The 27,884-nt window shown below is 37.7% G+C and overlaps 2 protein-coding genes across 6 annotated transcripts in view; one reads left to right on the top strand and one right to left on the bottom strand.

Moving 5' to 3' along the window:
• Positions 1-10,836, top strand: part of NCBP1 (nuclear cap binding protein subunit 1, 80kDa) — a 37,394-nt gene extending 26,558 nt beyond the window's left edge. Inside the window, exons 16-23 of the mRNA XM_010847064.1 lie at positions 1,642-1,764; positions 2,694-2,796; positions 3,603-3,696; positions 4,497-4,600; positions 6,227-6,341; positions 7,591-7,719; positions 8,519-8,632; positions 10,298-10,836. Of these exons, the coding sequence (XP_010845366.1) occupies positions 1,642-1,764; positions 2,694-2,796; positions 3,603-3,696; positions 4,497-4,600; positions 6,227-6,341; positions 7,591-7,719; positions 8,519-8,632; positions 10,298-10,411 (896 nt within the window). The 3' untranslated portion in view covers positions 10,412-10,836. The remainder of the gene's footprint in view (positions 1-1,641; positions 1,765-2,693; positions 2,797-3,602; positions 3,697-4,496; positions 4,601-6,226; positions 6,342-7,590; positions 7,720-8,518; positions 8,633-10,297) is intronic.
• Positions 10,837-11,383: 547 nt separating this feature from the next.
• The window catches only part of XPA (xeroderma pigmentosum, complementation group A), a 30,584-nt gene continuing 14,083 nt past the window's right edge, over positions 11,384-27,884 (bottom strand). For 2 of the 5 annotated variants that reach the window (XM_010847057.1, XM_010847059.1), the window contains 3 exons: positions 26,313-26,478; positions 24,028-24,145; positions 11,384-14,037 (listed from right to left, as the gene is read on the bottom strand). In XM_010847057.1, the coding sequence (XP_010845359.1) occupies positions 13,889-14,037; positions 24,028-24,145; positions 26,313-26,478 (433 nt within the window). In that variant the 3' untranslated portion in view covers positions 11,384-13,888. Of the gene's footprint in view, positions 14,038-20,790; positions 21,032-24,027; positions 24,146-26,312; positions 26,479-27,884 lie in introns of all 5 variants that reach the window. The other 3 variants (XR_825863.1, XR_825862.1, XR_825861.1) reach the window with 3 other exon arrangements.

The following is a 27,884-nucleotide window of genomic DNA, read 5'->3' as shown; positions in this document are numbered from 1 at the left end:
ATACGCCATATTGTGCTTTACACTTCCTGGAGGGAAGGTTGTGCGCCGGTGAGCAGTGGTAGAGAGGTAGGTGTGGAGTTACCAAGTTAGTCTTTTTACATGGCACTGAACTCAGCTCCTCTGTGAGCCTTCCACTTCATGTTGGGTAGCAGTTCTTTGTATCTTAAAACTCACTCCTCTCCCTTGCTTTGTCATGTTGCATCCCTGCTTCTCCACCTGCACTTCAGACTACACCTGTTTTCCTTGAAACAAAACTCGGTTCCAGTGCTGAGTATTCCATTTCCTATGTTACTGTGTCACTTATTCCTTAAAACAACTCTTGAGAAATAGGTATGTTTTTAACACCAGTTTACAATGAGGGAATGGCTTCAAAGAGGTAAAGCCCAGACTTAAATACTGAGCAGCCTTGTTCTTGATCACTGTGTTTTCTGCTAAGAGCAAAGCTTGATGTAGTTACAAGTGCCACGTTTTGATTTCTGCTTTGTGCTGGCTCAGAGAACCATAAGATACATCTTTGATATCAAAGAGTTCAGACTTCTGTTGAACACTGAGCTTTCTTTTTTCCCCACAGAAATAACTCAGCCTTCAGCCTAGCATTTAAGGCCCGCCTAACTGTTGTTTCTACTTTATGATTTGTCACTTCTTCTCAAATGAATCTCCACTCCAGCCAAGCCCACTTCCTTTGTTTTTTCCATGCTTCTCATTCTTGGTTTTACCTTTGTTTGTACCATTATCCCTTTCTGTTCTCAGATTCCTGTTCTCTCTCCAGGATCTAGCCCAAGCTCCACTCTTGTAAATATTTTCTTAACCTTTAGCAAGCCAGTTTCATGTTACTCTCTGGCTACTTTTTATGTGAGTATCTTGGTTCCTTACCTAGAATGTAGACTTGTCGATGGTGGAGGAATTTTCTTCCCTTTCTCTCCCACTTTCAAGAAAAGTAGAGTACATGTGAATTGTTGGAACTGACTTTATTCATTCCAAGTGCTTAGTAACTCATATTCTGTGTCAGAACTGCCTTTTTTGCTATCTCTTTGTCTATCTTACATTAAAAGTAGATTTCCAGTTGCTCTGGTGATGCCATACAATATGTATTAGCACAGATAGTATACAGTAAGGACCTGACAGATACTAACCAACAGTTAACATGGAGTCACAGCACACGAGCATCTGGCTTTTGTAGATTCATGTATGTGGATTCAGCAAAAGAGAAAAGCAAAGAGTCTGTCTTAAGTTGGCAGCCTTCACCTTGTTCAAACCCAAACTTAGTTTCCACTGTATTAGGGAAAAGGAGGCGCACTGACCAAAATGAAAGAGAAATACATTGATTCTCAGCCTTTCAGCTTACAGAGGCCTAGGGATTTGAGACCATCAAAGGAGAGTTGCAGCTGTGTTTCCTGAGGAAGATCCATACCTGCCTCACACTCTGAATTTCACTTAGCTCCGTGTTCTTAAGGAAATATTGAGGCAAGAAACCTATTACGCCTTATTTTAGGTGAAAAGCCATTGACATATTGAATGAAACTTTCATATGTGGTTATCTTTACACAGAGTAAATATTGACCTTAGGATAGAGAGTACTCTGTTTTAAAAGAAAGTGATTTTTTTTTTTCAGTTATTTAACTCTTTGCATTCTGTGCTTAGACTCTCTTCCTGGACATTCAGTTGCCCTCTGTTTAGCTGTTGCCTTTAAAAGTAAAGCAACCAATGATGAAATCTTCAGCATTCTGAAAGACGTCCCTAATCCTAATCAGGATGATGATGATGGTAAGGGAGTTAAATATTTGTTGAATGGAATTATGTATGGGCTAGGTTTAAGTAGAAACATAATTCTCATACAGTATATTTGTTTAGCCTGACAGCCTGTCAGTTATTCCCCAGAACACAGGTATCTGTTCCCTTAAACATTGCCTGCTTTCACTTTAGAGAGGTTCCTGCACAGGAAGACTTGGTGTATTATAAAGTTGGATGTTATCTCCAAATTGAACTATAAGTTTATCATCAACAAAATATAAGACAAAAAGCCATGAGAGGGACTTGCTTTGTCATCTATTAAAACATCTTGGAAACTACAATAACTCAAACAAAAAAAGACAAATTAGTGAAACAGATAAAGTCTACTGGGACAATGGTGTAACCATTTAGGAGGGAAATTTTGTTAGATCTGTACATAATGAGGTGCAGAGAAAAATGACTTAAAATATTAATGGTGTTTAGAGTATTACTCAGATTTTGTTTATATTTTTCTAAGAAATTTGTATTATGTTAGAATATATTTAGAAAGTATAATTCAGAGTGTTAAAATCTAGACATTGTCAGACATCTTAGGACATGGACCTACAGTGTAAAGGGCTTACTGTATTTTTTTCTTTTACTATATTATCTTGCCACCATGTAGAGAGATAAGAACAAAGAAATCTATGTGGTATTTGTAAAAAGAAATGGATCATATAGAAGAATTTGGGAAACAATCCCCAAAAACTTCAGAATTAAGGTCATGCTTAGTTTTATATTTTGAGGATATGCGATTAATCAGTGATGGTCTTTTATTGTCTGTTAGTTCTCTGAGACATTGCTTGAACGTGGGACTTAGTATTTGGATATGAGTGTGCCATCTGTTTAGCAATACAGGTTAGGGGCCAAAGAATTGCTATACTTAATCTTCTTAACTCTCTTTACTGTGGACTGTTGTTCAGATGAAGGATTCAGCTTTAACCCACTGAAAATAGAAGTCTTTGTACAGACTCTGCTACACTTAGCAGCCAAGTCATTCAGCCACTCCTTCAGTGCTCTTGCGAAGTAAGTACAACCAGAACACACATGCTGTCTTGAGGGTTTAAAACTTTGCTGGATGAATACCAGTGGTGTAGTAGTTTTTACCTTAAGATTATTGAATATAAAGATCTTAATAGTATCATATAATTTGATACAATGGGTTTTGGTTTATGGTAGCTAAAATTCCCATCCTATGGCTCCTGTCTGTGGTTTGCATGTATATATAAAGTGTACATTTTTTCACATAAACCTTTAGAGAAACAAAAACCTGGGTCCATAGGACAGTCAAAAAGTTCCCAGCTTGTCCAAGGATCTTCTTAAAAAGAGGGTGAGCAGAATTGAAAGCCAGCTGCATTTTTGGGAGCCACCCAAAGGTTGGCATCTAAAGACAGAACTTTTTAACTCATCATACAGTCTAAATGAAGAAGGAACATATATTCTTCCCAATCAGGCAGAGAAACTAGACTCCTCACCCCGTCTCAACTTCCAAGTCTATGAGACTTGCAGGGCTACCACAGATGCAGGCAAAATACTATACTTGTGTTAGGAGATTATTCCTTAGCCCTCATCTATCCTTAAATACACAGTAAACTAGAGTCCTTGGCTAATGATAGTATTTTGTAATTCTCCTAAGATTTTGAGACAAATGCCATTCAAATTGAATTCCTAATCATACCTTTTATATTCTTTAACGGTTAACGATGTTTGGTTATTTTGTATCTATATACTGCACTGGAAGTTGAGTAACGTTGTAAAGCTTTGAAAATATTAAGATGCTCAATAAGTTTATATGTGCTGTTTCTGCCCCCACCCCCGCCAACCATGAAAAGGTTTCATGAAGTCTTCAAAACCCTGGCTGAAAGTGATGAAGGAAAATTACATGTTCTAAGAGTCATGTTTGAGGTCTGGCGGAACCATCCACAGGTAAAAACTAATTAGACATGTTGAGATGCTGATTGTTTAGCTATAAAAAGAAGGCACTTGATATCATTGTTTTAGTTGTAGAACATGAAATTTGACTGTGCCCTTCAAACAGTTTTTAAATCTATAATTTTAGTGCTGTGAAAGTAATGATGTTTGAGTCATTCTTTAAAGAGCAAGTGTTACGATTTGGTTTGATATTATAATATCTCAACACATTTTAAGTAAGAATGCTTATTTCTTGGAAGGTTCTCCAATTGGGTAGGAAATAGTTCTTTAATCTCTCCAGTTTTATTTTTAAACAGGCCCCAGATTTCTCAAATCTCAGTGTACTATTTTAATACCATGTGTTATAAAGAGGCATTAAAATAAACTTTGGAGTATATTTAAGACATTTTTCACGATAAAACTTTAGGGTTAACTTTGACACATTATTAACCAGGATATTTTTGCACTAACTAATGCTTGTGGCCAGCAGTTTATTACATAAATGAATACTGAAACATCTGCAGTCAATAACATCCAGGTAACAAAAGATGTATTACTAAATATCTGGTCAGTATGTCTTAAGTGTTAACATTCACAGTTTCTTTTTGCTCAGTCTTTGTGTTATTGTATTCTTACAAAAAGTACCAGAGCCAAGCAGAAGGGAAAACAAATCTTGAGACCTAATGGTCAAATTGTTCAGTTCCATAGCTACTGAATGTTCACAGCGATCCTATTTTAACTTTTGTAGCAGTGGGATTATTGTGGCCTACATATAACTGTGACTTACCTGAATAACTTCTTTCCTCTGACTGTAGATGATTGCTGTACTAGTAGATAAGATGATTCGTACACAGATTGTTGACTGTGCTGCAGTAGCAAATTGGATCTTCTCTTCAGAATTATCTCGTGACTTTACTAGGTAAAATGGGTAATTTTACAAAGTTCCTATTCTCTAAGAATTCTTATACATGAGCTCCAAGTTCTGGTTCAGACCAGGTTAATACTCGTATCACAGTGGTGCAGTCTGGACGTGGCAGAGAGTCCTGCACAGTGGAAACACACACACCAGTCTGGCTGCAGCGTCTCTCAGGGACGCACACAAGGTGAAGTAGGACTTAGAAGTGGAAATGCTTACAGAGGATCCAGACTGTGGGTGGGGAGATCAGGCTGTATGGCAGGAGCTCACATTAGGAACTGGCAGGAATCAGTCCATTGTAGGTTAAGTGCACATTATGAGGGATTGAGGAAAGCCTGTGGGCACCTGAATGCCACTGGGGGAAGGAGGTCTCAGTCATAAAAATCCTAGATGTAATACACAGAAAATTCTCTCTTGACTCATTCCTCCTAAAGGAAAGAGACTTTCATTAAGTTTGGTTCTTATACATGAAGCAGGGTCCACAGGGTTTATACCTGATCAGGACTAGGACAACAGGAGATGACACAAAATAGGAAACCCATTACTTGCAAAGACATAAATATCCATCACAACCTTTATCCTCTTCACTGTATTTGTTATTGGCTTAGGACTCAGCTGAATCTTTAGGGTGAAGGAGTGTGGTCTAAGATTATCATACCAGCCAAGTTGGCACTCAGAAATGAGAGCAACAGAAGGATATTCTCAGATGTGTGGCATCCCAGAAAACTGACCACTCAAGTATGTGTTAGCCATCATCTTTAGTGGTTTACAACTAGTTAGTTGTAAACAGTTAGTTAGTCTGCAACTCTAATTCTGCAAAGCCTTTCCTGACCAGCTGACTGATGCAGAGTTAAAGTACTCTGCTCCTTTACCCTGTTTGCTAACATTCTAGACCTTGTTTTATTATATTCCACTTAAACTGTCATCATCCAGATTAAAACTTGTAGAAGGAAGTACTCTTCTGTGCTGTATATCCTGGAGTTAGGGGACATAATGTTGTAGACATAAAAAGGAGTTAAGCTACTTAACACACTCATATTTATGCAATGAACATTTAAAGCACCTACAGGTGATCCTGGTACTTGAGTAGTTTGAAAAATTGACCTAAGTATCTCATTCCTAAAGGCCCAGCAGTTGATAGCTATTATCAACTAATGAGGTTCTTACATGTTCCAAGAGAATTGGCTGAGTTTGTGCTAGTATAAAGCATGTGAATGAGCCTCAGATTAGGTTTCCATTTCAAAAAAACCACAATACATAGTGTTTACACTCAAAAGAGAGAAAAATGTATTTTTGTTTCTACGGTGTTTTTTCTGGTTTGCCATTTCATTGACTGTGTACACATACGTTCTATGTGTGTCTAGTAGGGGATGGAAGTATAAAACGTAAGAAAAATGACAAGGACCCAGTATTGCCTTCAGGAAGCTCATCTGAATCTAATGGGTAGAGCTAGATTGTGTGCATGATTGATAGTACAGGAAAAATTATCTTGCTGGAGAAATATACCTTATTCTGCCTAAAGAATAGAAGGCTATATAAGACCTTAAGTATGTGTAGATTACAAAAGTTGAGAGGTCTTATTTTCTTGATGGTTTAACATACAGTAACCAAATGCCTTATTACTTTAAGATTGTTTGTTTGGGAAATCTTGCACTCCACAATTCGCAAGATGAACAAACACGTTCTGAAGATCCAGAAAGAGCTAGAAGAGGCTAAAGAAAAACTCGCAAGACAACACAAACGGGTAAGTCTTGTGTCGACTGTAAATGGTCAAAGAAAATAAGAAACCATTGAGAATATTACTGCCTTGATGGGAGCTTTTTTTTTGAGACCAAATCATGCAGAGCTGTTTGTAGAAATGGAGGAAAGGGAAGGACTGGTGTCTGCTGCTCTCGTTTTCCTGCATGGTGAACCTGTTTAGCAAGCCACAAAGCTTGCTTTTTCCATACTTTACCATCCTATTGCCTTCCTGAAGGAGAAGGAAGGAGGACACTTGTGTTTCTATAAAAGTTTGTGATGCAAGAGGGAAAGAGAGAGAAGACTGATGGTGTTCACCCCTTCCCTGGTACAGGGGTGGGGAGGGAGCAGGGCAAGAGGAGACAGTCTTTCCCGGACCCATAAAATACTCCTCGTATTATTAGTATGTTTAGTGTTGTAGTCATGTGGGGCAGAAGCAGTGAGCTGGAGGTATCCTGAGATTTAGCAGATAGTACTGGTGTTCTTCATGACAGTTTTCCAGTGGTACGCACATTTACCAGAAAAAGGTAAAAGCAAGTTTAATGACTTACACAAACCTAAGACACTGTTAAGGTAAATGGCATCATCCCCATTTTATACGTGTACCTACTCCAGAGACTTGACTTCACACCACCCTGTTCTCTAGATATGTGGTGTCCATGTAATAACCACTAGCCACATGTAACTTTAATAAAATTTGAATACAATGTACAATTCAGTTCCTTAGTCACACTAACCACATTTTAAGTGCTCAGTAGTCACGTGTGGCTATTGTGCGGGCAGTGCAGATTTATGTTAACAAAAAAGTTTTGTGATGAGAGGTTCCCAAGACCCTAGCCCTGTATTTCTCCTAGGAGCAACAGTTCACTGTTCAGAGTTCACAGCAATTTCATAAAACAACCATTGTGAATAACAAGAATCAACTGTACATTTTCCAAAGCTGTTTTCATTTTGAATGAAGACTGTGACATACATTTCCTCCTTGAGTGGACTATCCTGTAAAAGGCATAATTCATTCTGCTATATAGGAAACCCAATGCCATTACCCAGGACAAGTGCCACTGAATTTCCCTGGCCTAGATAAGCACTTACAAGATGTTGGATGTTTGCCTGTATGTTTGGTTCTTTTCTTATGGAATGCAAGTCTTCAGATAGTATTTGATCATGCACAGTAAAATCCTCAGGTCTGCTTGTTGCGGTTTAAATACACTGGAATTCTAAACGGTTGTTTCCTTTTGTTCCTTTGCATTCTGTAGCGAAGTGATGATGATGACAGAAGCAGTGACAGGAAAGATGGGGCTCTTGAAGAACAAATAGAAAGACTGCAGGAAAAAGTGGAATCTGCTCAGAGTGAACAAAAGAATCTCTTCCTTGTCATATTTCAGGTATCGTGACTTGGGACATTGATAGGTTCAAAAAAACCAGTATATTTCTTTAATTTTAAAAAATGTTTTTAATCATTAGAAGTAATACATGCTTATCTGTAAGGTCTTAAATGTATAAAAATTTATACAGGAAATAAAAGTTCACTAATTGGAGGTAATTCTGTTATTAGCATGTATATTTCTTCTTGCTTAAAAAAAAATGGGGGATGCTATTATTAAGTACTTGTAGATCCGTTTAGATGATTGCTTTCCGTCCTGAAGATTTTTGTGTATACATTCCTGTTAACATTTCTGATTATGTCCTTAAAACACATTCTAAGAAGAATTACTAGCATTAGTAATCTAAATATTAATGGTTAGATTACTTTTGTATTGCCAAAATGATGTGCTGCTCACCTCATCAGGCTTCCCAGGTGTCTCGGTGGTAAAGAAGTCTTCCTGCCAATGCAGGAGATGTGGGTTTAACCCCTTGGAAAGGGAAGATCCCCTGGAGAAGAAAAGGGCAACCCACTGCAGTGTTCTTACCCAGGAAATCCCGTTGACAAAGGAGCCTGGTGGGCTACAGTCCATGAGGTTGCAAAAAGTCAAAAACAACTTAGGGACTAAAGACTAAACAACTCATGTTATCACTGGTCTGCCTTTCTACACTTCAGTATTTACTGAATCATGAAAGGGATACACACCACAAAGATAGGGTGAAACAAGCAATACCTTTGAGGTCTCTTGGTCAAAAGTGTGATTGTTTCTGAAGTATAAGACTTTTTACTAACACCTCTGGAACTTTGTACCCTATTTCCAGCGTTTTATCATGATCCTGACTGAGCACTTAGTACGCTGTGAAACTGACGGGACCAGTGTGTTAACACCATGGTATAAGAACTGTATAGAGAGGCTCCAGCAGATCTTCCTACAGGTTTGTGGAAAACTTTGATTAGGATAATAAACCACTATTCTCAGCCATGGGAATACTCTCCTAGCTCAGTTAGAATGCAATCTGTAAGTAATAGAGCTTCAAAATGACATGACTTAAGCAGTGGTTGCTCAGTCGGTAAAGAATCTGCCTGCATTGCAGGAGACCCAGGTTTGATCCCTGGAGAAGGAAATAGCAACCCACTCCAGTATTCTTGCCTGAGAAATCCCATGGACAGAGGGGCCTGGTGGGGTTGCAAAGAGTCGGACACGACTGAGCCACTAAACACAGCACATTCTCAGCCACAGGGATTCTCCATTTTAAAAAAAGCATAAAGTTTGTTAGGTTATATAGTACCTGTAAAGCCCTTTAGTTAGTGTCCATTTGTTCCTACCATTGCTCATCAGAATATTTAGGCTTAAAATCGGCTCTATATCACTCAGACTCCTAATTGCCATTCTCTTTGTTGGAGAGCCTGGCTGTAACATAAAATAGAAAAATGCTAAGGGAAGAGTAATAAGATTTTAAGAACCTCTATAAATCCAAAGTTCAAATGGTAACAGTGCTTCTGGAGGCGCTATTAATAGTTCCCTGAGGTTCTTACAGAAAGCAGACTGCAACACATCCTCTGTTAGATTTAAGTTAAAGATTTGAAGTAGAGTGGTATCTTCAGACACCAACACCCCAAGCAAGTCCTTATCTGTTCCAGACAAGAGTGATTAAAGCAGAAGGCTTAAAGGGGGAAAAAAGTTCCTTGAAAAATCTAGAGTAAAGCCTGATCCTATAGGAATCTGAGTATATTAAAGTTTATATATGTACATGTAGAAGAAACTTTGATTTTCTGACAATTTTTTCCAGTTAGGCTCAATAAGTCACTGATTTTCAGTAAAACAGATGACCTCTATTTTAAAAGATAAAAAAACAGTGAGTTTTGGGTTTCCTGTTTTGTGGAATACTTAACAGATCACTGGGTAATTCTGAAATATAAATAGGTTAAATATTTTCTTCTTAACACATCTCTTTGCTTAATGTCCTAACCAAAAAAGGAAATGATTTCCAAAATTTCTTTTTCATAGTTCATTCCTTGTCTGGGCAACTTTAAAAAAGTCATACTATATAGTCTGTCCTAATTAGGGGAAGGGCTTCCCTAGTAGCTCAGATGGTAAAGTATCTGCCTGCAGTGCAGGAGACCCAGGTTTGATCCCTGGGTTGGGAAGATCCCCTGGAGAAGGAAATGGCAACCCACTCCAGTACTCTTGCCTGGAAAATTCCATGGACTGAGGAGCCTGGTAGACTACAGTCCATGGGGTCACAAAGAGTCAGACACGACTGAGCGACTTCACTTTCAATTAGGGCAAAGAACCAGCTGAAGTCATCTAGAATAGTAGCAGGTGCTGCTGCCACTGCTTTGAATTATGAGTTGCATAGAAACAGACCAGAACTGAATTTTTAAATTATTGACCATCATTTTTTTCTTTTTCGTTTCCCCCTACATTTTCTCAATATTCGGGCTTTCCAGGGTTGTTATTCCTACCAGCTAAACCACTTTTTTCTCTGCTCTTTTGCATCACTCCACAATGTGGGTGGGCTTTAGGGGAATCTTCTCTGAGATTGCTTATGTGCTACTTTTCCTAACCTAAACATTTACGCCCTTTTCTGTGTCTACAGCATCACCAAATAATCCAGCAGTACATGGTGACCCTGGAGAACCTGCTCTTCACTGCTGAATTAGACCCTCACATCCTGGCTGTGTTCCAGCAGTTCTGTGCCCTGCAGGCCTAAGGGTCATTTTTTTTTTTTCCCTTTCAAGATTTTTTTAAAAGATCTCAAAATAATCTGTCTTATTTTTGATTGTTTGAATGCTTGCTTTCTTGTAGCATCCTGTCACTTTCTGAAAGAGAGAGAGGAGGACAGTGAAGAAATATGGTATTGATTACCCTTAGTTTCCCCTAAAAAGCAGATATTCCCTAATGACAATAATGTGATAATACATAGGATGTATCATATATGTGACAAATACAACTTTTCTGATTTTTTTTTCTCCTTAAGGCACAAAAGATAACTAATTTGAGGTATGTGAAACACTAGAGGGTCAAGCTTATTTACCAAGTAGTATATAGAACTGATGAATTTATTATCAAGTAGCATAGCTTTTCACAGCTCATGGGTAATAACCTAACATGGCTGAAATAAAACTAAAAATGTTTTTTAAACTTTGGTATTTCATGATTTATCATCTCAGTCTACTTTAGTGGTTTCTTTGTAAAATACCTCCATCTGAAATTTTCTTTTCAAAATACTTTTAATTACTGTAGTATTTTTATTTAAAAAGTTACCAGAGTAGCAATTCCTAAATCTGAAAATAAATCACCTGGGGCTCTCTAAAGTTATTTTTAAATTAATAATTAAACCACAGTCTTTCAAACACAGACATATCTGGTAGTTCTTAAGGCTCCCAGGTAATTGCAATATGCAGACAAGTTTGGAATTATCATCTTAGAATATCTGGTGATCTCAAATCTGAAACAGATCTGTCCCAGCTCATATAGTGAATTTCGTGTTAAATTGTGACTTAGAAGTAGCTAGACTGACTAATGCCTAGTGTTAGATGTAGGTTTGGATTTTATTTCTGTGGAATCTGGTCCAAGTAACTACTAATTCCTAAACCTGTTTCCTATATGGTGTTGAGGCTTAACTAAGATAAGAAAAGTACATTGTAAAATAACAAGGGGTTATCTGACATTCCAGATTTCTAGCATTTTTAGTTTTTATTTAATTGAACCTTTGAAAAAATTTAGCAATAATCCCACAACTGAAGTAGCTTTGTTCATTTATATAATATAGGTGTTTTTTTTAAACTCTGTACATCATAAGTTTATGGTGCATAATATATGGGGTCTCTTTGGTTTATCATATACTTAATGGCTACAGAATATAGTCTACTCAGTAGATGGAAATTCCTAGGATTTTAAAACACCATACCATTTAAGACAAATAATCACAAGATTAAAGGTGCATGGCAAGTTACTGGCAGGGAACTAAAAGCCAAGCGCTTAGCTAATGTTCTTTTGTTTATCCTGTTCCTCCTTCCCACAAACTATGTAATGAGTTAGAAATAGCTCCTGTCCTCAAGAAGCTAAAGGATAACCATTTAAGGCTTTGGTAACTTTGACCCTGAAGCTGCTTTGTGATCCTTTCATAATGTATTGCAAAGTGTGGCTACTTACACTTTTACTTGATCCACCTCCTTTCTCTTAGAAGCAGCCATTACATGTGAAGAGAGGGTCTAACAACTGCTCACTGATGTGACCCTGCTCTGATCCAGTCTGGCAAACTAGGTGTATGGAAAAACCAAACCAGAGATTGAATTCTGAAGAAACAAACATTCAACAATTGCTCTCCCCAAAAATGAAGCTCCCAGAGACAAAAGAATGGCACGTCACACTGTACATCGCACCTTGCAATAAATCAATATTAAACTACACTGATGCCATTTAACATGCTTTTGTCCAAGTAAACATAATTTTTGTTTTCCTTGACTCTAAATCTCACAGGAATTACTCAGCACTTCAAATGAAGATAAAGTTTGCTTGCTTTTCCTGAAAAGTACTTAGCAGTGATTTCTATAACTTACTAATAATCTACAGTTATATCCGAAAATGAATGATGAGGACAGAACTTGGCGACCTGAGTAGAGCATATCTGGCTGTCAATGATATCTGGACACCAGGACTGTCTTAAATTGATGAAGGTAAAGAGCGACTGACTGGAAGCCCACCTCAAGGAGAAAAGTCTTAGCTATACTGGTCTCGATAATACATGCTCATTAATAACTTACGTGTCATTTGCTATAGATTTGCCATATTTAATCATCATGACAGTCATTAGATTATTATGCCTATATGACAGATAAAAACAGGCCCACTGAATAACTTACCCAAGGTCCACAGCTAGTAAATGGAATCTGAAACTATGTCCATGTGGTGGTTCAAGGGTTCCTTATCTCCCAATGCAGTGGTCAGCAGCCTGAACCCCTAATTACTTGCTGGAAGCTTTTTGTTTAGTCCAAAGAAGGTCTTGCTGCCCATTCAGAATTGATTTTTACTGAGCTGTAATATTCAGCATAGCACATGAAAAAAATCAACATTCGAAAAACATATTAGACATTTCTGTATTGAATACTTATATAGGGAACAATTAGTAATTACATTTTCAAGTCTTTGGCTTTGACTTGTTTTGACTTTTGCCCTTCTTCAAGCATAATCTCCAAGAGCTGATCTGAAGAAAAACATGAAAATGTATAAAAACTTCCTATTTGTAGCAGTAAGATAAAAAGTCCTGTCAAAGAACAACTTGAAATTATCTATCTTGAATTTGTTTTTATAAAAAAAAAAAAAAATGCATACACCCGTTAATCAAGCACTTGGGATCAATTGCTCTTACCAGGTAACTACCCTGTAACCCATTTGACAAGATGGGGTAATATTCGACTATTGAAACTTGATCCAAATGTCTGGGGTGATGTCAGGTTGTAGGTTACCATTCCTTTAGAAGTGCTACATAAACATAGAAGCAAGCGGTCTCCCCTCCCAGGGTTACATGAGAATACCTGTAAGGCACTTTGCATAGTGTTTGTTTGCATGACACATGGAACATGCTCAGTAAATGTTAACAAGTTATCATTACCTTTGATCAACAAACAGTTTAGATGTTTTTCTACTTTACCCAGATTTGAAAAGGGATATCCAGACACTGATATTAAGATCTATCATAAACCCTAAGGATACAGAAAACTTGTCCCAGCAAAGCTCCCTCGTACCCTGACTTAGAGACAGACATGGTCTAGAAGACCTGGCCCAGGGTCTGGGGTGCAGTGGTCTACCACCATCCCTGCTGGTTCCTGGGATATGAATCCAGCTCGGCCAGCTTTTGCCTTTACTGCTAAAAGCTCTTCCTCTTAACCTCAATCGAGGGTTTGCCTTGGTCATTATTTCTCAGTTTTAGCTCTAAGCTAACACTTTTAAACCCATTCTATTGCTCAGCTCCCAGCCTTATTATAGAAAAAATGGTCACACACTCAGTGTATTGCCCACCAGACCTGCTGGACCTTAACTGAAACTTGCTGTTAAGCCATAACATACATAATTATTGGAGCATTATTTATACAAGTGTTTCATTCATTTGTGAAGACTTTACATTTTGGTGAATTTTGAACAGGACCAATCTAAATTTCCACACTGTAGAACAGATCACTTAACATCACATTTTCTCATATGTCAGTTCATGGCCACACACAGTACAAGTCTTCCGGTACATGTCATCCTCTAGCTTTTCTTCAGCCCCATACTCATGTTGATGAGCAGCTGTTTCCTTTTTCCATACACTGCTTCTTACTGCTCGCCGTAATTCTAAGGAAAAAATAAAAGCCAATTGTTCAGTGGTGCTATTCAGCTGAATTAAAAATCCATTGCTTTTCAGCTATGTTTAACCAAATATGGTTTATGCCTTAATGTTATAACAAGTCAAAACTAATGATACAGTTTTGGCAAGCCTACTTTCCTAGCTCACTAGTTTGGTCTGTGGAATCTTTCAAGTCACTGTTGGTTTTAGTTTGAAACAGGAGGTTCAGAAATGGAGTATGTGGATTAGAAGAACAGCAACAAACTAGATTCAGAAGACAGGCAAAGAATAGTTTAAGCAGCTGACTATGGAAAACAGGATGCCAAAGAATGAGGGGAATCAGCTGGGACAACTGAGGATAAGGATTTAAGTTCCTCATAGTCAGGAGCCACTTCTCTAAGAGGCAAGTCAAACTGCAAGAAAACTAGAAAGCCAAGAACCCAGCCACTCTGCTGATGTTTCATCTTAGAAAAGCTGCTTCTGCAACTGACCTTATATCTACTGAATTCTTTATTTTATGGAATGACAGCAGTATTTTAGGAGACAAATTGTAATTGTTACAGTAATTGTTACAAAGTACAACAAAGAAAAGAATCACTGGCTATTAAGAGCTGGAAAGAACTATAGAGTTGTTTTACTTCATTCTATTTTGCAAGTAGGAAAACTGAACAATGAATAGCAGGGGAACCCAGGTCATGTATTTCAATTGTTGAGAACTTTTCCTACTACATCATACAAAACAGCATTTTCACAAAGAACTGAATTGTGTTGGATGCTCTGAAAAGCAACCAGGACATTCTAAAGTTCACACTGCATGTTACCAAATGCTTTGTGTTAATTAGAAAATAAGCTAATAACATCTCAGTTTCTGGTTTAATGAATAAAAAAAGCAAATTTTTTCTACTCTGACCAATGATCCAGCATTGTCTTTGATGGCTGCCCTACCTAAGGGAGAGTATGATCATTACCTTCTATAATCTCAACCTTAAAAATCAAAGTACACCAAGTAATCACACATTTTCTTTAATCCATTTTACTGCAAGTAGTATCAAAATACCACTTGAATCTTTTTATGTTTAGCCTTTACTATATCATATGGATAAGCAAACAAACAAGGCTATGTATCAAGTACAACTATCTTCCCAATTTTACAGATGAGAAAACTAGCGCACAGAGAGGTTACATAAGTTGTGCCTAAGGTCAAGCAGGCAGAGGCACAGTCCAGCTCAGTCCATGTTCTTCACCGCTAAGATGCGCTGCCTTTTCATACACTTCCAGTATGAAAAGCGCTCTACTTCAGGCTGCTTTCAAGCTTCAGTGCGTACACTTCATGATAGTTTATCATGGTCTAAACTCTAATCTTTACTCCTGTATCCTCCCATATTCTGAAGAACCTTATTTTATTTTAAAAGTGGGATATTTTTAAAATAGTATGCTAACCAGAACTGCACAGATGCCTCATGGTTTCAGATAATGACAAGAAGATGTTTCTGTTCAAGTTCCAATACCTACTTTCAACTTTGTTCTGATGTAAAGTATTCCAGCCACTTTTCCTTTACTACCCAATGAAGAAAATCCCTCAAAATGTGACTGCATGCCAATCACTAAGCTAACCTCTGCCCCATTTGAGCATTCTGTGAAATTGAGAGAGAAGAAAATTGTTTTCTTAACACTAAAAGAATACTTAACAAAAATCTACCTTACTATCCATAATTGTCACAACTGAACATAATGTTTTACTCTGACTTTATGGCTTTTCTTCCCATTCTTCAACTAACCTATCAAGGTCTATAACGACAAGAACAAAGCCTGTCTTTAATATTCACTGGACATTCCTGAAAAAACTTGTGCTAGAAAGGAAGTAATAAAAAAATTTAATAAAAACCTGCTGTCTCCTTTTTTGCCACTTCTTTCTCCACCTGAAAAATCTAGACCTAAAGCCATGAGGAGTAACAGGTAAAGTGAGCATCTGTGGTAGGGTGGGCAGAGCCCAAGACAAATAAGGAGGGTCTCCTAGAGAGGAGGCAGACATGAAGGGGAATTAGTTACATTCAGGAGCACCAATCAAATAACTACACATATTATAAAGGATAAAGGAAATCAGGATTCTGACTGTCAGAGAAAGGAGTTACAAATAAGGAAAGGGAGAAAACCAGAATAAACCCTAAATTTTGGATTAGAACTGGGTGTGAACTCATACATTATAGATATATAATGTATATATATTGGCCACCTGATGTGAAGAGCTGACTCATTGGAGAAGACCCTGATGCTGGGAAAGATTGAAGGCAGGAGGGAAAGATTGAAGGCAGGAGGAAAAGGGGATGACAGAGGATGAGATGGTTGGATGGCATCACTGACTCGATGGACACTGCAAAGACTCAGACACAACGGAGTGACTCAACTGAACTGATACATATATGTGTATTTTGAGCTAGAAAGATGTGCTCAAAGAATGATGAAGACATGCCAAAAGGACACAAGAGCTAGTCTGGAGATATTTCTGTTGGCCCAAATCTGAGGCAATTTGACCACCAAAATAATTGAGGACAGAAATTAACCAAAAGCCAATGAGAAGAACAGGAATTAATGAATCCATACCAGTAAAAAATAAGTAGGGGAGAGGATGCTATCAGGGCTGACTTCCAACTTGTTAAATGTGGAATGAGTGCTGAAGTTAGAAAACAGTTTTTGCAACCATCATCCTAGGTTCAGGCAAAAACCACCCATGGATGGATGCTAAACTTAAGGGGAGTGTTGAACAGAAGCAGGCACTTACATGGTCTTACAGGACTTTTGCCTATCTAATAAAAAATAAATACATCACCACTAAGGGCAGATGGATATCACATGCCTCCAGACATGATACCCTGGAAAAGTCACATCAGTTGTGAACTATCCAACCTGAAATGAATAACCTGAATCTGACCATCAGGAAACATCAGAAAAACCCCACATGGAAAATACTACTGTAAAAAAGATAGAGGAAGGGGAAAGACTTCTTCAAAAATGCCAGTGTCATAAACGATAAGGCTATGAAAATACTCCAGAATAAAGAAATTTAGAAAGACTTGGTACCTAAAGCCAATACCTGGTCCTAGCCTAGATTTTATACTAAACTGATTAAACTACACAGGACATAATTGGATGACTAAATAAAAATATAGATACTATACTTTCATAAGACAATCTTCCTATTCTTAGGAAATTCGCATTTGTAGTATTTAGGGATAAAAAAGGCTGGCAATGTACACAACCTACTCAAACGGTTCAGAAAAAGAAATGTGCAGAGAGAATGCAAATGGCATGAAGTGTCAACAATAGGTAAATCTAGGTGAAGAATATATGGGTGTCCCTTGTACCATTCTTATCCTTGCAATTTTATGTAAGTTTGAAATCATTTCCAAATAAAAACATTTTTTAAAAGACAGGAGCTACATTGAAGGGACGTCCACTGGCCAAATTTGGGCATTAAGATGAATAATGGAAAGGAGTACAACAAGGCCATATACTGTCACCCTGCTTGTTTAATTTATATGCAGAGTACATCATGTGAAATGCCAGGCTGGATGAATCACCAGCTGGAATCAAGATTGCCAGGAGAAATAACGACCTCAGATAGGCAGATGATACCACTCTAATTGCAGAATGTGAAGAGGAACTAAACAGCCTCTTGAGGGTGAAAGAGTGAAAAAGCTGGCTTGAAACACGTTAAACAAAGATCATGGCATCCAGTCCCATCAGTTCTTGGCAAACAGAAGGGAGAACAGTGGAAGAAATGACAGATTTTGTTTCTTGGGTTCCAAAATCACTGTGGGTGGAGACAAACCTATACAGCATATTAAAAAGCAGCGACATCATTTTGCCAACAAAGGTTCGTATAGTCAAAGCCATGGTTTTTTCAGTAATTGCGTACAGGTGTGAGAGTGAACCATAAAGAAGGCTGAGCACCAAAGAACTGATGCTTTCAAATTGTGGTGCTGGAGAAGACTCTTGAGAGTCCCTTGGATGGTAAAGAGATCAAATCAATCAATCCTAAAGGATATCAACCCTGAATATTCACTGGAAGGATTACTGCTGAAGCTGCAATACTTTGGCCACCCGACATGAAGAGCCAGCTCATTGCAAAAGACCCTAATACTGGGAAAGACTGAAGGCAAAAGGAGAAGGGGCTGGCAGAGGATAAGATGGTTAGATAGCACCACTGGCTGAATGGACACGAACTTGAGCAAACTCCTGGAGATCGTGGAGGACAGAGGAGCCTGGCGTGCTGCGGTCCCTGATGTTGCAGTCAGACACAACGTAAGTGACTAAACAACAAGGAGTGGACACACTGTACCACTGACTTGAGAATAAGAATCCTGGTTCCAACTGCTACTAAAAAAAGCTCTTCTTTCCAAAAGAAACCAAATAAGAACTGTAGAAATAACAGAAATAGAAAGTCACCATTTATATTTACCCTAATAATAACTGACTCAGACAAGATTCAACCTGTGTGCTAAAACCACTGAATGAAACTTAAGGAATGAGAAATTCACATAGTGTTAAGAGTCACCCCACAGATTTCCTATTAATTATAAAGGGGAAAGGGTACCTTTATAATGGGGAAATCTGGCAGATACTGCAGTGATACCACGCGTCTCCTGAGGTGACTGATCCAAATATAATCACGAGGAAACAAGCTGCTAATAAAATGGAGGGACATTTCGGAAAATGGGTAGCCTGGACTCTTCAAAAATTGTAAAAGAAAAAGGCTGAGGAAAAAAAGAGACTCTGGATATGCATCATCCTTGACAGGCCCCTGGATCCAACAACTGAAAAGCTATAAAGGACATTGGAACACTTGGGGAAAGACAATGTAGATTATATACTGGGTAACAGTGTTGTATTAATGTACAGTTTGAGTGTGGTATTTTCTAGTCAGTAGGAAAATGTCCTCATTTATAGTAGATAAATGCTGAAGTATTAAGAATCACAATGTTTCCAAATAACTCTTAAATGGTTCAGCAAAATATGTGTGTGAACGAAAGAGAAAAAAGCAAGTGGAAAAATGTCAACATCTGGTGAAATAAAACATTTGTTTGATTACAGATTAGTAATAGCTTTTCACATTACTTCATTTAAGCAACTTAAAACTTTGGAAAGTAGAGGTCAACTACTACTGCTGAGATTGAAAAGAGGGTAGTAAGGTCAGAGACTTCAGAAGAGTGAGAAAAGGTCTGCTAGGCCTCAGGAGAGCTAGGGAAACCCTGGGGGTGGAAAGGGATGTGCCAAGCAGGCCTGAAAGCCTGAGACTGGCGAACAGAACAGCAGTTTGCCATGTTGCCACCTCCTGGTCCTGCTGGCCTAGAATTTCACAACACAGCAAACTGTGGACTACTTCTCTTGGAAGGTTACAAAAATGTTCATGGTAACCATCAGTCTTGCTACTACTGATTAGCTTCAGAGACCGCTTCTATTTTTTACCCAAAGGCATTTTCCCCTAAATGCTTGTTTCAGTGAAAAATATATTTTATACCACTCTAAAATTTGTATTTCATCCAGCTTAATATCTTAATTTTGCAAAAGAGGCAGCCTGTATTCAAAGAAGCCCAGAGCTGCTTAGGAGGTAGACTTACAATAAAATAATTAGTGGAGGGAGACCACGTACAGCTAAATACCTGATGGGAGGGCAGGAAGTTTTGACACAGGGTGCCCACCAGTAACTAGAGGGGGAAAAATCGCCAAGAAATAACAAAACTTAAGAAGCTTTGATCTTTGTCCTCCAGAAACCAAGGATAGGAAACTCTGTCTTTCACACTCTTCCGAGAAGCCCCAAAATATCCATAAATATAACCACAGGCCCAGAACGTAAAATGTTCACAAACTGAGAAAGTGAGAAAGTGAAAAAAGTGGAAGTGAAGTCGCTCAGTCGTGTCCGACTCTTTGCGACCCCATGGACTGGAGCCCACCAGGCTCCTCTGTCCATGAGATTTTCCAGGCAAAAGTACTGGAGTGGGATGCCATTTCCTCCTCCGGGGGATCTTCCCGACCCAGGGATCGAACCCTGGTCTCCCGCATTGCAGGCAGATGCTTTACCGTCTGAGCCACCAGGTATTTTTCACAAACTGAGAAGGAGCCCTACATGGGATTTTCTTACCCACTTCTTTTGGGGAAAAAAAGTGCACACTAACAAACAATGAAAATTAATCCTTTTTTTTTTTTTTTTTTTTAAGAAGACTCAATGGACCTGAGTCTGAGTGAACTCCGGGAGTTGGTGATAGACAGGGAAGCCTGGCGTGCTGCAATTCATGGGATTGCAAAGAGTCGGACACGACTGAGCGACTGAACTGAACCTCTACCAGTATTAAGAGAAAGCTGAGTATAACTTTAAAAAAAAACTTTACAGCCACCTTATCTGTGGAAAGGAGCCATCCAAACCCAGAATGTTCTGTGTATTTGCACCAGTCAAAGTTTCCATCCAATATCAAGGCCAACACACATTGCCTTTATAAAAATCTAGTTAAACTAAGCACCAGTAATGCCATCATTTCTACTTCTGCCTTCTCAGATCTAAGAGAGTCAATGCGAATTTGAACAATTTGAATTTGCCAACGAGAAAATTCTCTTTCACTTTATCTAAATTTATACAGACACACACACACACACACACACACCCCTTATATACCATCTATAATTTTCTTCTCTAGTTAAGATCAATTCTTTCTCAAATTGCTAAAGTAGAAGACCATATTCTAAAGCAGGTAAATGTAATCTCTTACCTTTCTATAAAGAAGTAAACTTTGTGTCAGCTTCTTTGTGGATCAAAATCAGAAGATCAAGAGGAACCAGGTTCCAATTCTTTCAACTAAGAAAACTTTTAGACTTGCTTTTATTCCTCTCTGTCCTGAGCCTTCTGAGCAAACTGCATAGTAAGCTCCTTGTTTCTAATCTCTACAGTGTCTACTCCACTCTCAGCCCTCTGTGGCCTAGTCAGGAGGACAGGAACATATCCACCAACTTCTAAAGCAAATCAACAAGAAGAAGCCATAATTAAAGAAGGCACAGCATTGACCTCTGCACATTAAACACCAGAAGACAATGGAGCAATGCTTATACAACTCAGAGGGAACTCAGGTTTTCAAATGCAAGAGAAACAGAAAAACATTCTTAGATTTGTTAACAGGGTCTTGGAAAATATACCCCTCTAGTAACCACTTGGAAAAATTTCCTCAAAAAACACGCTTCATCCAAACAAGGAATAAACTAAAGAAACCAGTCTTAAGAGCTCCAGGAAAAACTTCAGGGAAAATCCAAACTCTTCAAGGATGAGGAAAATGCACAGTACTTCATCTGGTGGTTAATAGCAGAAATTTAACATAGTGAGAAATATAGCCAATTATATTTGAGTTTATACTTTTTTAAAAAATTATCTAGGCTAATTGTGTAAACCTTGAAAGAAATCTTCTAATCATGGTATTTAGTAGGTGTGAATATCTTAATAGAACTGTTTTATTAAAAAAATAAATTAAACAGATGCCTTTTGTTGTCAAATTATCAGAATTCAGCCGCCTTTAGTGAACATCTTGACCAAACTACAGAAACAGTATCTAAGTAAAATTACAGACAGACCCTTTTCAAAAAGTATTTTACTCTGAAGGTACAAGTTCCTAATTCCTTTATCTGTATATTATTGTCTATGCCAAAAGACCATGGGGAAGTGGTTTAAAGAGGCAGCTGAAAGAGAAGAGCTGAAAAGATTCAAGGAGCTGGAGTTAACAAAAGCCTTAGGCTGATATATGATTAGTCTATAAATATGCCCTCCTCTTTCACACCCCTTAAGGTACCTTCTGTTACCTTACCCCTCCCATCAAGGGATTCCCTGATGCTGGAAGAGAGGAAGGCTTGGGGTAAAACATGGAAGAGATTAAAGAAAAGGACCAAATTCAAAAGAAGCCTTTCCAAATCCTCTCAATTGGCCCCACAGGTATTTTGGAAGATGGTGGTACAGCAGTGGCCAATGTGGGGATGATCCTTCAATGAAATCCTCTTACATGGCACAGTATGCTATAGGAAAGCTCTCTACAAAGAAAGAAAAATGTGCTTACTCTCTGATTTAGGAAGTATGTTAAGTAACTATAATTTATATAAAGATGTATTTATCATGAGATTATGTCTTAACTTCTTTTAAATTCAACTTTGATTTTTATTCTTCACTGTTAAGTCAATCAATTTATATATCAAAATTTTCATTTGTAATCAAAATTAAGAATGTCAAATTGGAAACCTGAAACACACCTAACTCTTCTTCCCATCCCATAATCAAAGAATAAAGTAATAACTGATAAATATATGAACAAGTCCAAGGATAGATAAGTGAATTTTTTACCTGCCTCCATTATAGCGTATCTATCGGGGAAGAAATGAAACTTTTCTCTAAAGAGTGCTCTCTAAAGCAGCACATGCAGAGCTGCCACGCTCTTACAACAGGTATAATATCGCACAGTAATATTACCTACGGGCTATCACTCTGCCCTAGTTCTTGTCTAAGCAACTTACATACAATGTCTCATTGATTCCTTACAAAAACTTTTATATGGTGGGTGGTATTATCGTCATTTTTATAGTTGAAGAAACTGAGATACAGAGATAAAGGATCGATAAACTTGATGAATTTCATAAATGTCCAATGGTGCTTCCATTTTTATAAAAAAAAAATTTAAGGGCCTATGCATAAAAAAGAACTGGAAAAACAGACATTAAACTGTTACTGATGACTGTCTCTGGGTAGTATAATTATGGGCTATAAGTTCTTTGTAGTTTTCTAACTTCTCTGTACTGCACATGAATTACTCTTATACTGAAAAGGTGGAAAGCAGTCCCTCACAATAAGAAGAAACAAAGTAGGCTGACATTCAATTTTTTTTTGGCTCTTTTGTTTTTAAGACATCTCAGCTATCTTCATTCACCCTCCAAAACCTCTTCTAAATCCTAAAAAATAAGCAAAATTACTTATGATGGCTAAGATACTCATTTTAAATGGATCGATTTAGTATATGTATAACCCTGTATATACACAGAATACATGCTATCTATATAAACTAGACACCAGAGTGGGACTCTGGTTACTGAAGAACATTTATGCCTACTTATTTAAGACTCTCTTTGGGGCTTCCGTGCTACAGCAACAAGTGCTCTTTCCTCTAACAGCTTATGCTCATCACTGTCACAGTATTTATCACATGATGATGACTTTACCAGTTTTTCTCCTCTGATAAACTGTGATTTCAGCATTTGTATCAGCACAGTGCTTGGGACATAGTAACTGTTGGATACACTGGCGGACAGATGGATAGACAGACTTCTGCACATATGCATGGATGGATGGACAAATAAATACAGAGGCAGATGGACAAAGCAATGGAGAGTAACACAGATAGACAGATGTATGGTCAGAGGAATGAATGCAGACTCTCAGTCATGACATCGTGGCTCCAGTCCCAACTTTCCAGAAACTATGTAACAAGTCACTCTACCTTTCCAGAACTTTTTTTCATATAAAAATAAAAATGATTAGACAGACTATCTGACATTAGAAGGCACCTTCTAGTTGTGAAGTTAGATGACTAAGACTTAAAGACATTGCTCCTTCACGTTAAGCAATTAGAGAGGTTTCCTGGTAGAAATCTCACTTTGGATAACCCTGTGGGTCATATTCAAGACTGAACTAATGCCAAATCCTTAACCAGAGGCACATCCCTGACCCTACTACCATTCCTATACAAAACTATGATTCACTTTAAGATGAGGGCTTACATGCTTTTTTAGAATCGCAGTATTGTGAAGTTTGGACTTAAGACTCTCAAACACCAACCTACCCAAACTTTAAGCCTTTTGTTCTTAAATTTATGGGGAAAAAAATAAAATCCAATTATATCTTTAAACTGGAAGAACTTAGCTAAAGGCTTTTTGCAAAGCAGTAGAGCACAGTCCTTCATGATGTAAATGCAGCCACTTACCTTTTACTTTTTTATCAAACTTCTTCTGTTTCATTTTTTCTCGATTTTTCTGTCGAACTTCTTTCGCTTCTTCTAATGCTTCCTGACTACCCCAAACTTCAAGAGACCTCTTCACAATCTGAAATACAGAATCCATATTTAAATTAGTTGTGATTCATTGCTGTAAAATAGTTATAATTATTAAATCCATAGGTCTCAAAGAATAATCAAGTGAAACTTTATATTTATTTGAAATTTAAAAGATTTTAAATACTGATAAGAAAACTCTAATAATATCTATATCTAAACTTATCAAACCCTCAGTAAATAAATGATGAATCAGATTACATATTTGTGAAGCACAATAGAACCAGGGATGCCTGTGTATATATAAATAAAGCTGTCCTCTGAGTGCAATTGCTTTTTTGTATTCACATGAATCAAAAATTTGATGAATTTTGGCAGGATCACCAAAAAAAACAATTGCTAACCAATTAGCCATAGCAGATCTAAATATGAGGTCATCTCTAAAAATCTCCCATCATAGGAAATCAATCAATGCTACCCTACTTCTGAATCAATAACAGTTTACATCCATTCAACTAATTTTTGATCTTCAAAATATGAATTTTTTTAAACTTTTGTAGCTGAATGATCTAAAAAGTCTTTATTCTAGTTTAAAACCTTTGAATTTTATATATCTATAATACATAATATATTAAATATTATAAAGAGTATATACATAGAAATACTCTTTGCAAACATTTATTTACATTTAGGGAAATAATATACACACTGAGAACTTGCTCAAGGTATCTCTCTCAATATGTTAAGGGGACCAAAATGTCCATCAATAAAGCCAAACTGAAATTTCTTAACAAAGTGATATATACTGTTATTTCATAAATTCTAATATCACATTTTCCACAATTTAACATCCCTGAAAATGCTGCATCACTAATGTACTTAATGGTATTTTAACAACTGAGTCAAAAAGTGGTTCAGAAGAATTGGACTCTGAATGTAAGGAAGTTTAGGAATACCTTAATAAATCTGTGATAGCTGCATTTTCCTTTTTAAGTACACACAAGCATGACTTATAGCAAAAGGGAAAAAAAAAAACTACAGTATAATGACATTAGTTCAGTAAAATAAAAGCACCAAGTGATAAGAGAGGACTGCTGCTAAGTCACTTCAGTCGTGTCCAACTCTGTGCGACCCCAGAGACGACAGCCCACCAGGCTCCCCCGTCCCTGGGATTCTCCAGGCAAGAACACTGGGGTGGGTTGCCATTTCCTTCTCCACTGGGTTTGTCTAAATACCAGTACTTTTTTTTCATTTTCAGTGGTACCTAACAGTGAATCTTTTAATCAACAGTGTCTAACACTTAGTGAAAATTCAGTATACGTTTGGTTTTACACGTGGCTTCGTTATTAGAACACACAGGATTTTCTAGTATATTCCAATCAAACCGTGCTCTAAAGCAAGGCCTCCCGGTATTTTTCACATAACGGCATGAAAAAGAGGATTATGATATCTGTGCCATTCTGAGATAGATGAAGAAAACTGGAGTTAGATTCTAGGCATTTGGGAAATTCCTGAATTTTTTTTTATGATTTTATTTGGGGGGTGGGGGGGCAAGGGAAACACGGGCTGACTTCTCTACTTCAAGCTTTCTTTAGTTTCCAAACTGTACTTCTAACATGACCCAACAGTAATATATTTGCTCCAAAGTGCTACATCAAAAAACATAATAATACTAACGCATATATATGGAATTTAGAAAGATGGTAACAATAACCCTGTGTACGAGACAGCAAAAGAGACACTGATGTATAGAACAGTCTTATGGACTCTGTGGGAGAGGGGGAGGGTGGGAAGATTTGGGAGAATGGCATTGAAACATGTAAAATATCATGTATGAAACGAGATGCCAGTCCAGGTTCAATGCATGATACTGGATGCTTGGGGCTGGTGCACTGGGACGACCCAGAAGGATGGTATGGGGAGGGAGGAGGGAGGAGGGTTCAGGATGGGGAACACATGTATACCTGTGGCAGATTGATTTTGATATTTGGCAAAACTAATACAATTATGTAAAGTTTAAAAATAAAATTAAAAAAAAAAACACAATAAGTAAACATGTTATTTAACGTCATTATGTATGACTATGACTCACGCAAAACAATAAAACAACAGGATCTTTTTAAGTCGGTAAGTAAAAACTAAACTAATTATAACTAGTTCATTGTTAAAACATCACCTAAACCAAGGTTTAAAATGACTGAATATAACTTCTTAGAGACCTGTAATCTTAAGTACAGTTTCATATCACCCCACTGTGAATGATGAGGATTCTTCTTCACAATAAATTTAAGCGCTGGTTCTCTTTTTTCTAAATCACAATCTTTCAGAAGGTATTCTTGTTTTGCTTCTGTTTTAGTTATAAGCTTGTGTTTATCATCAGCATCTCTGAAAACAGATTAAGTCCATTACATAAAGTAAATAAATTTTCAAGTAGCCCCAAAACCTAGGGGCATACATGCCAAAAGAAACATATAAATGCTTTTTCCTAAAACTCTCATGGTCAAATTAGCAGCATAAGAATTCCAACAGGAAAATATTAATTCTGAGAAGCTGTGTCAGCAACAGATCCATGTTATTTAACCTTTTAAGAATTTCTTTTTACTTAAGTTCCTCTTTTCCACAAGGAATTTGAAAAGACATGAGTACAGCAAATATAAATGATAACTAAGAAAATATAAAGCTTAAAGTCAGGATGTAAGGAATATAAATACACAAGGTCCAACTGCACCAAGCATAGATGAGTTTCCAGTTGGCTCTTTCTGAAAGCCCAGGGAAAAATGGGGACACAGACAATTGCATAGCTCTTCACATTCACTTGTTCTCCATCTATATGCTGGGTACTGTTTAAGGCACTCAGAATAAAGGAAATAAAATAAACCTTGTCTTCATGAAACTTACATTCTATTTAGGAAAAGACAATCAATAAGCAAACATGACGACAGATAAAAGTACTATAACACAAAGCACGGTAAAGGAATAGAAATTTCCAGAGACTGGGTAATCAGAGAAGGCCATTGGTGAGGGAACATTTGAGCAGGGCCTTTAAGAAGTCAGAGAACATTCCGAATAGCTAGAGAAAAAATATTTCTAGCAGAGAGAAGAGTAAATGCAAAAGCTCTAGGATAGGAGTACGTTTTGGAAATAGAGTTCACAGCAAGAGGGCCAGTGTGATCAGAATGCTTGAAGTTAAGTGATGATGAGGAGTGATGGGAGATAAAGTCAGAGATAGGCAGGGGTCTCGTAAGCGATGGTGAAGACAATTTTATTCTGAATGGATTCAGTGCAGTTCAGTTCAGTCGCTCAGTCATGTCTGACTCTTTGTGACCCCGTGGACTGCAGCACGCCAGGCTTCCCTGTCCATCACCAACTCCCAGAGCTTGCTCAAACTCATGTCCATCGAGTCAGTGATGCCATCCAACCATCTCATCCTCTGTCGTTCCCTTCTCCTTCTGCCTTCAATATTTCCCAGCATCAGGATCTTTTCAAATGAGTCAGCTCTTCGCATCAGGGGACTAAAGTATTGGAATTTCAGCTTCAGCATCAGTCCTTCCAATGAATATCCAGGACTGATCTCCTTTAGGATGGACTGGTTGGATCTCCTTGAGTCCAAGGGACTCTCAAGAGTCTTCTCCAACACCACAGTTCAAAAGCATCAATTCTTCAATGCTCAGCTTTCTTTATAGTCCAACTCTCATAGCCATACATGACTACTGGAAAAACCATAGCTTTGACTAGATGGACCTTTGCTGGCAAAGTAATATCTCTGCTTTTTAATATGCTGTCTAGGTTGG

This window comes from Bison bison, unplaced genomic scaffold (genome assembly GCF_000754665.1).
Source record: "Bison bison bison isolate TAMUID 2011002044 unplaced genomic scaffold, Bison_UMD1.0 scf7180017864243, whole genome shotgun sequence".
NCBI lineage: Eukaryota > Metazoa > Chordata > Mammalia > Artiodactyla > Bovidae > Bison > Bison bison.
Note: the sequence above shows the minus strand (reverse complement) of the source record. Positions and strands in the feature narration are given on the sequence as shown.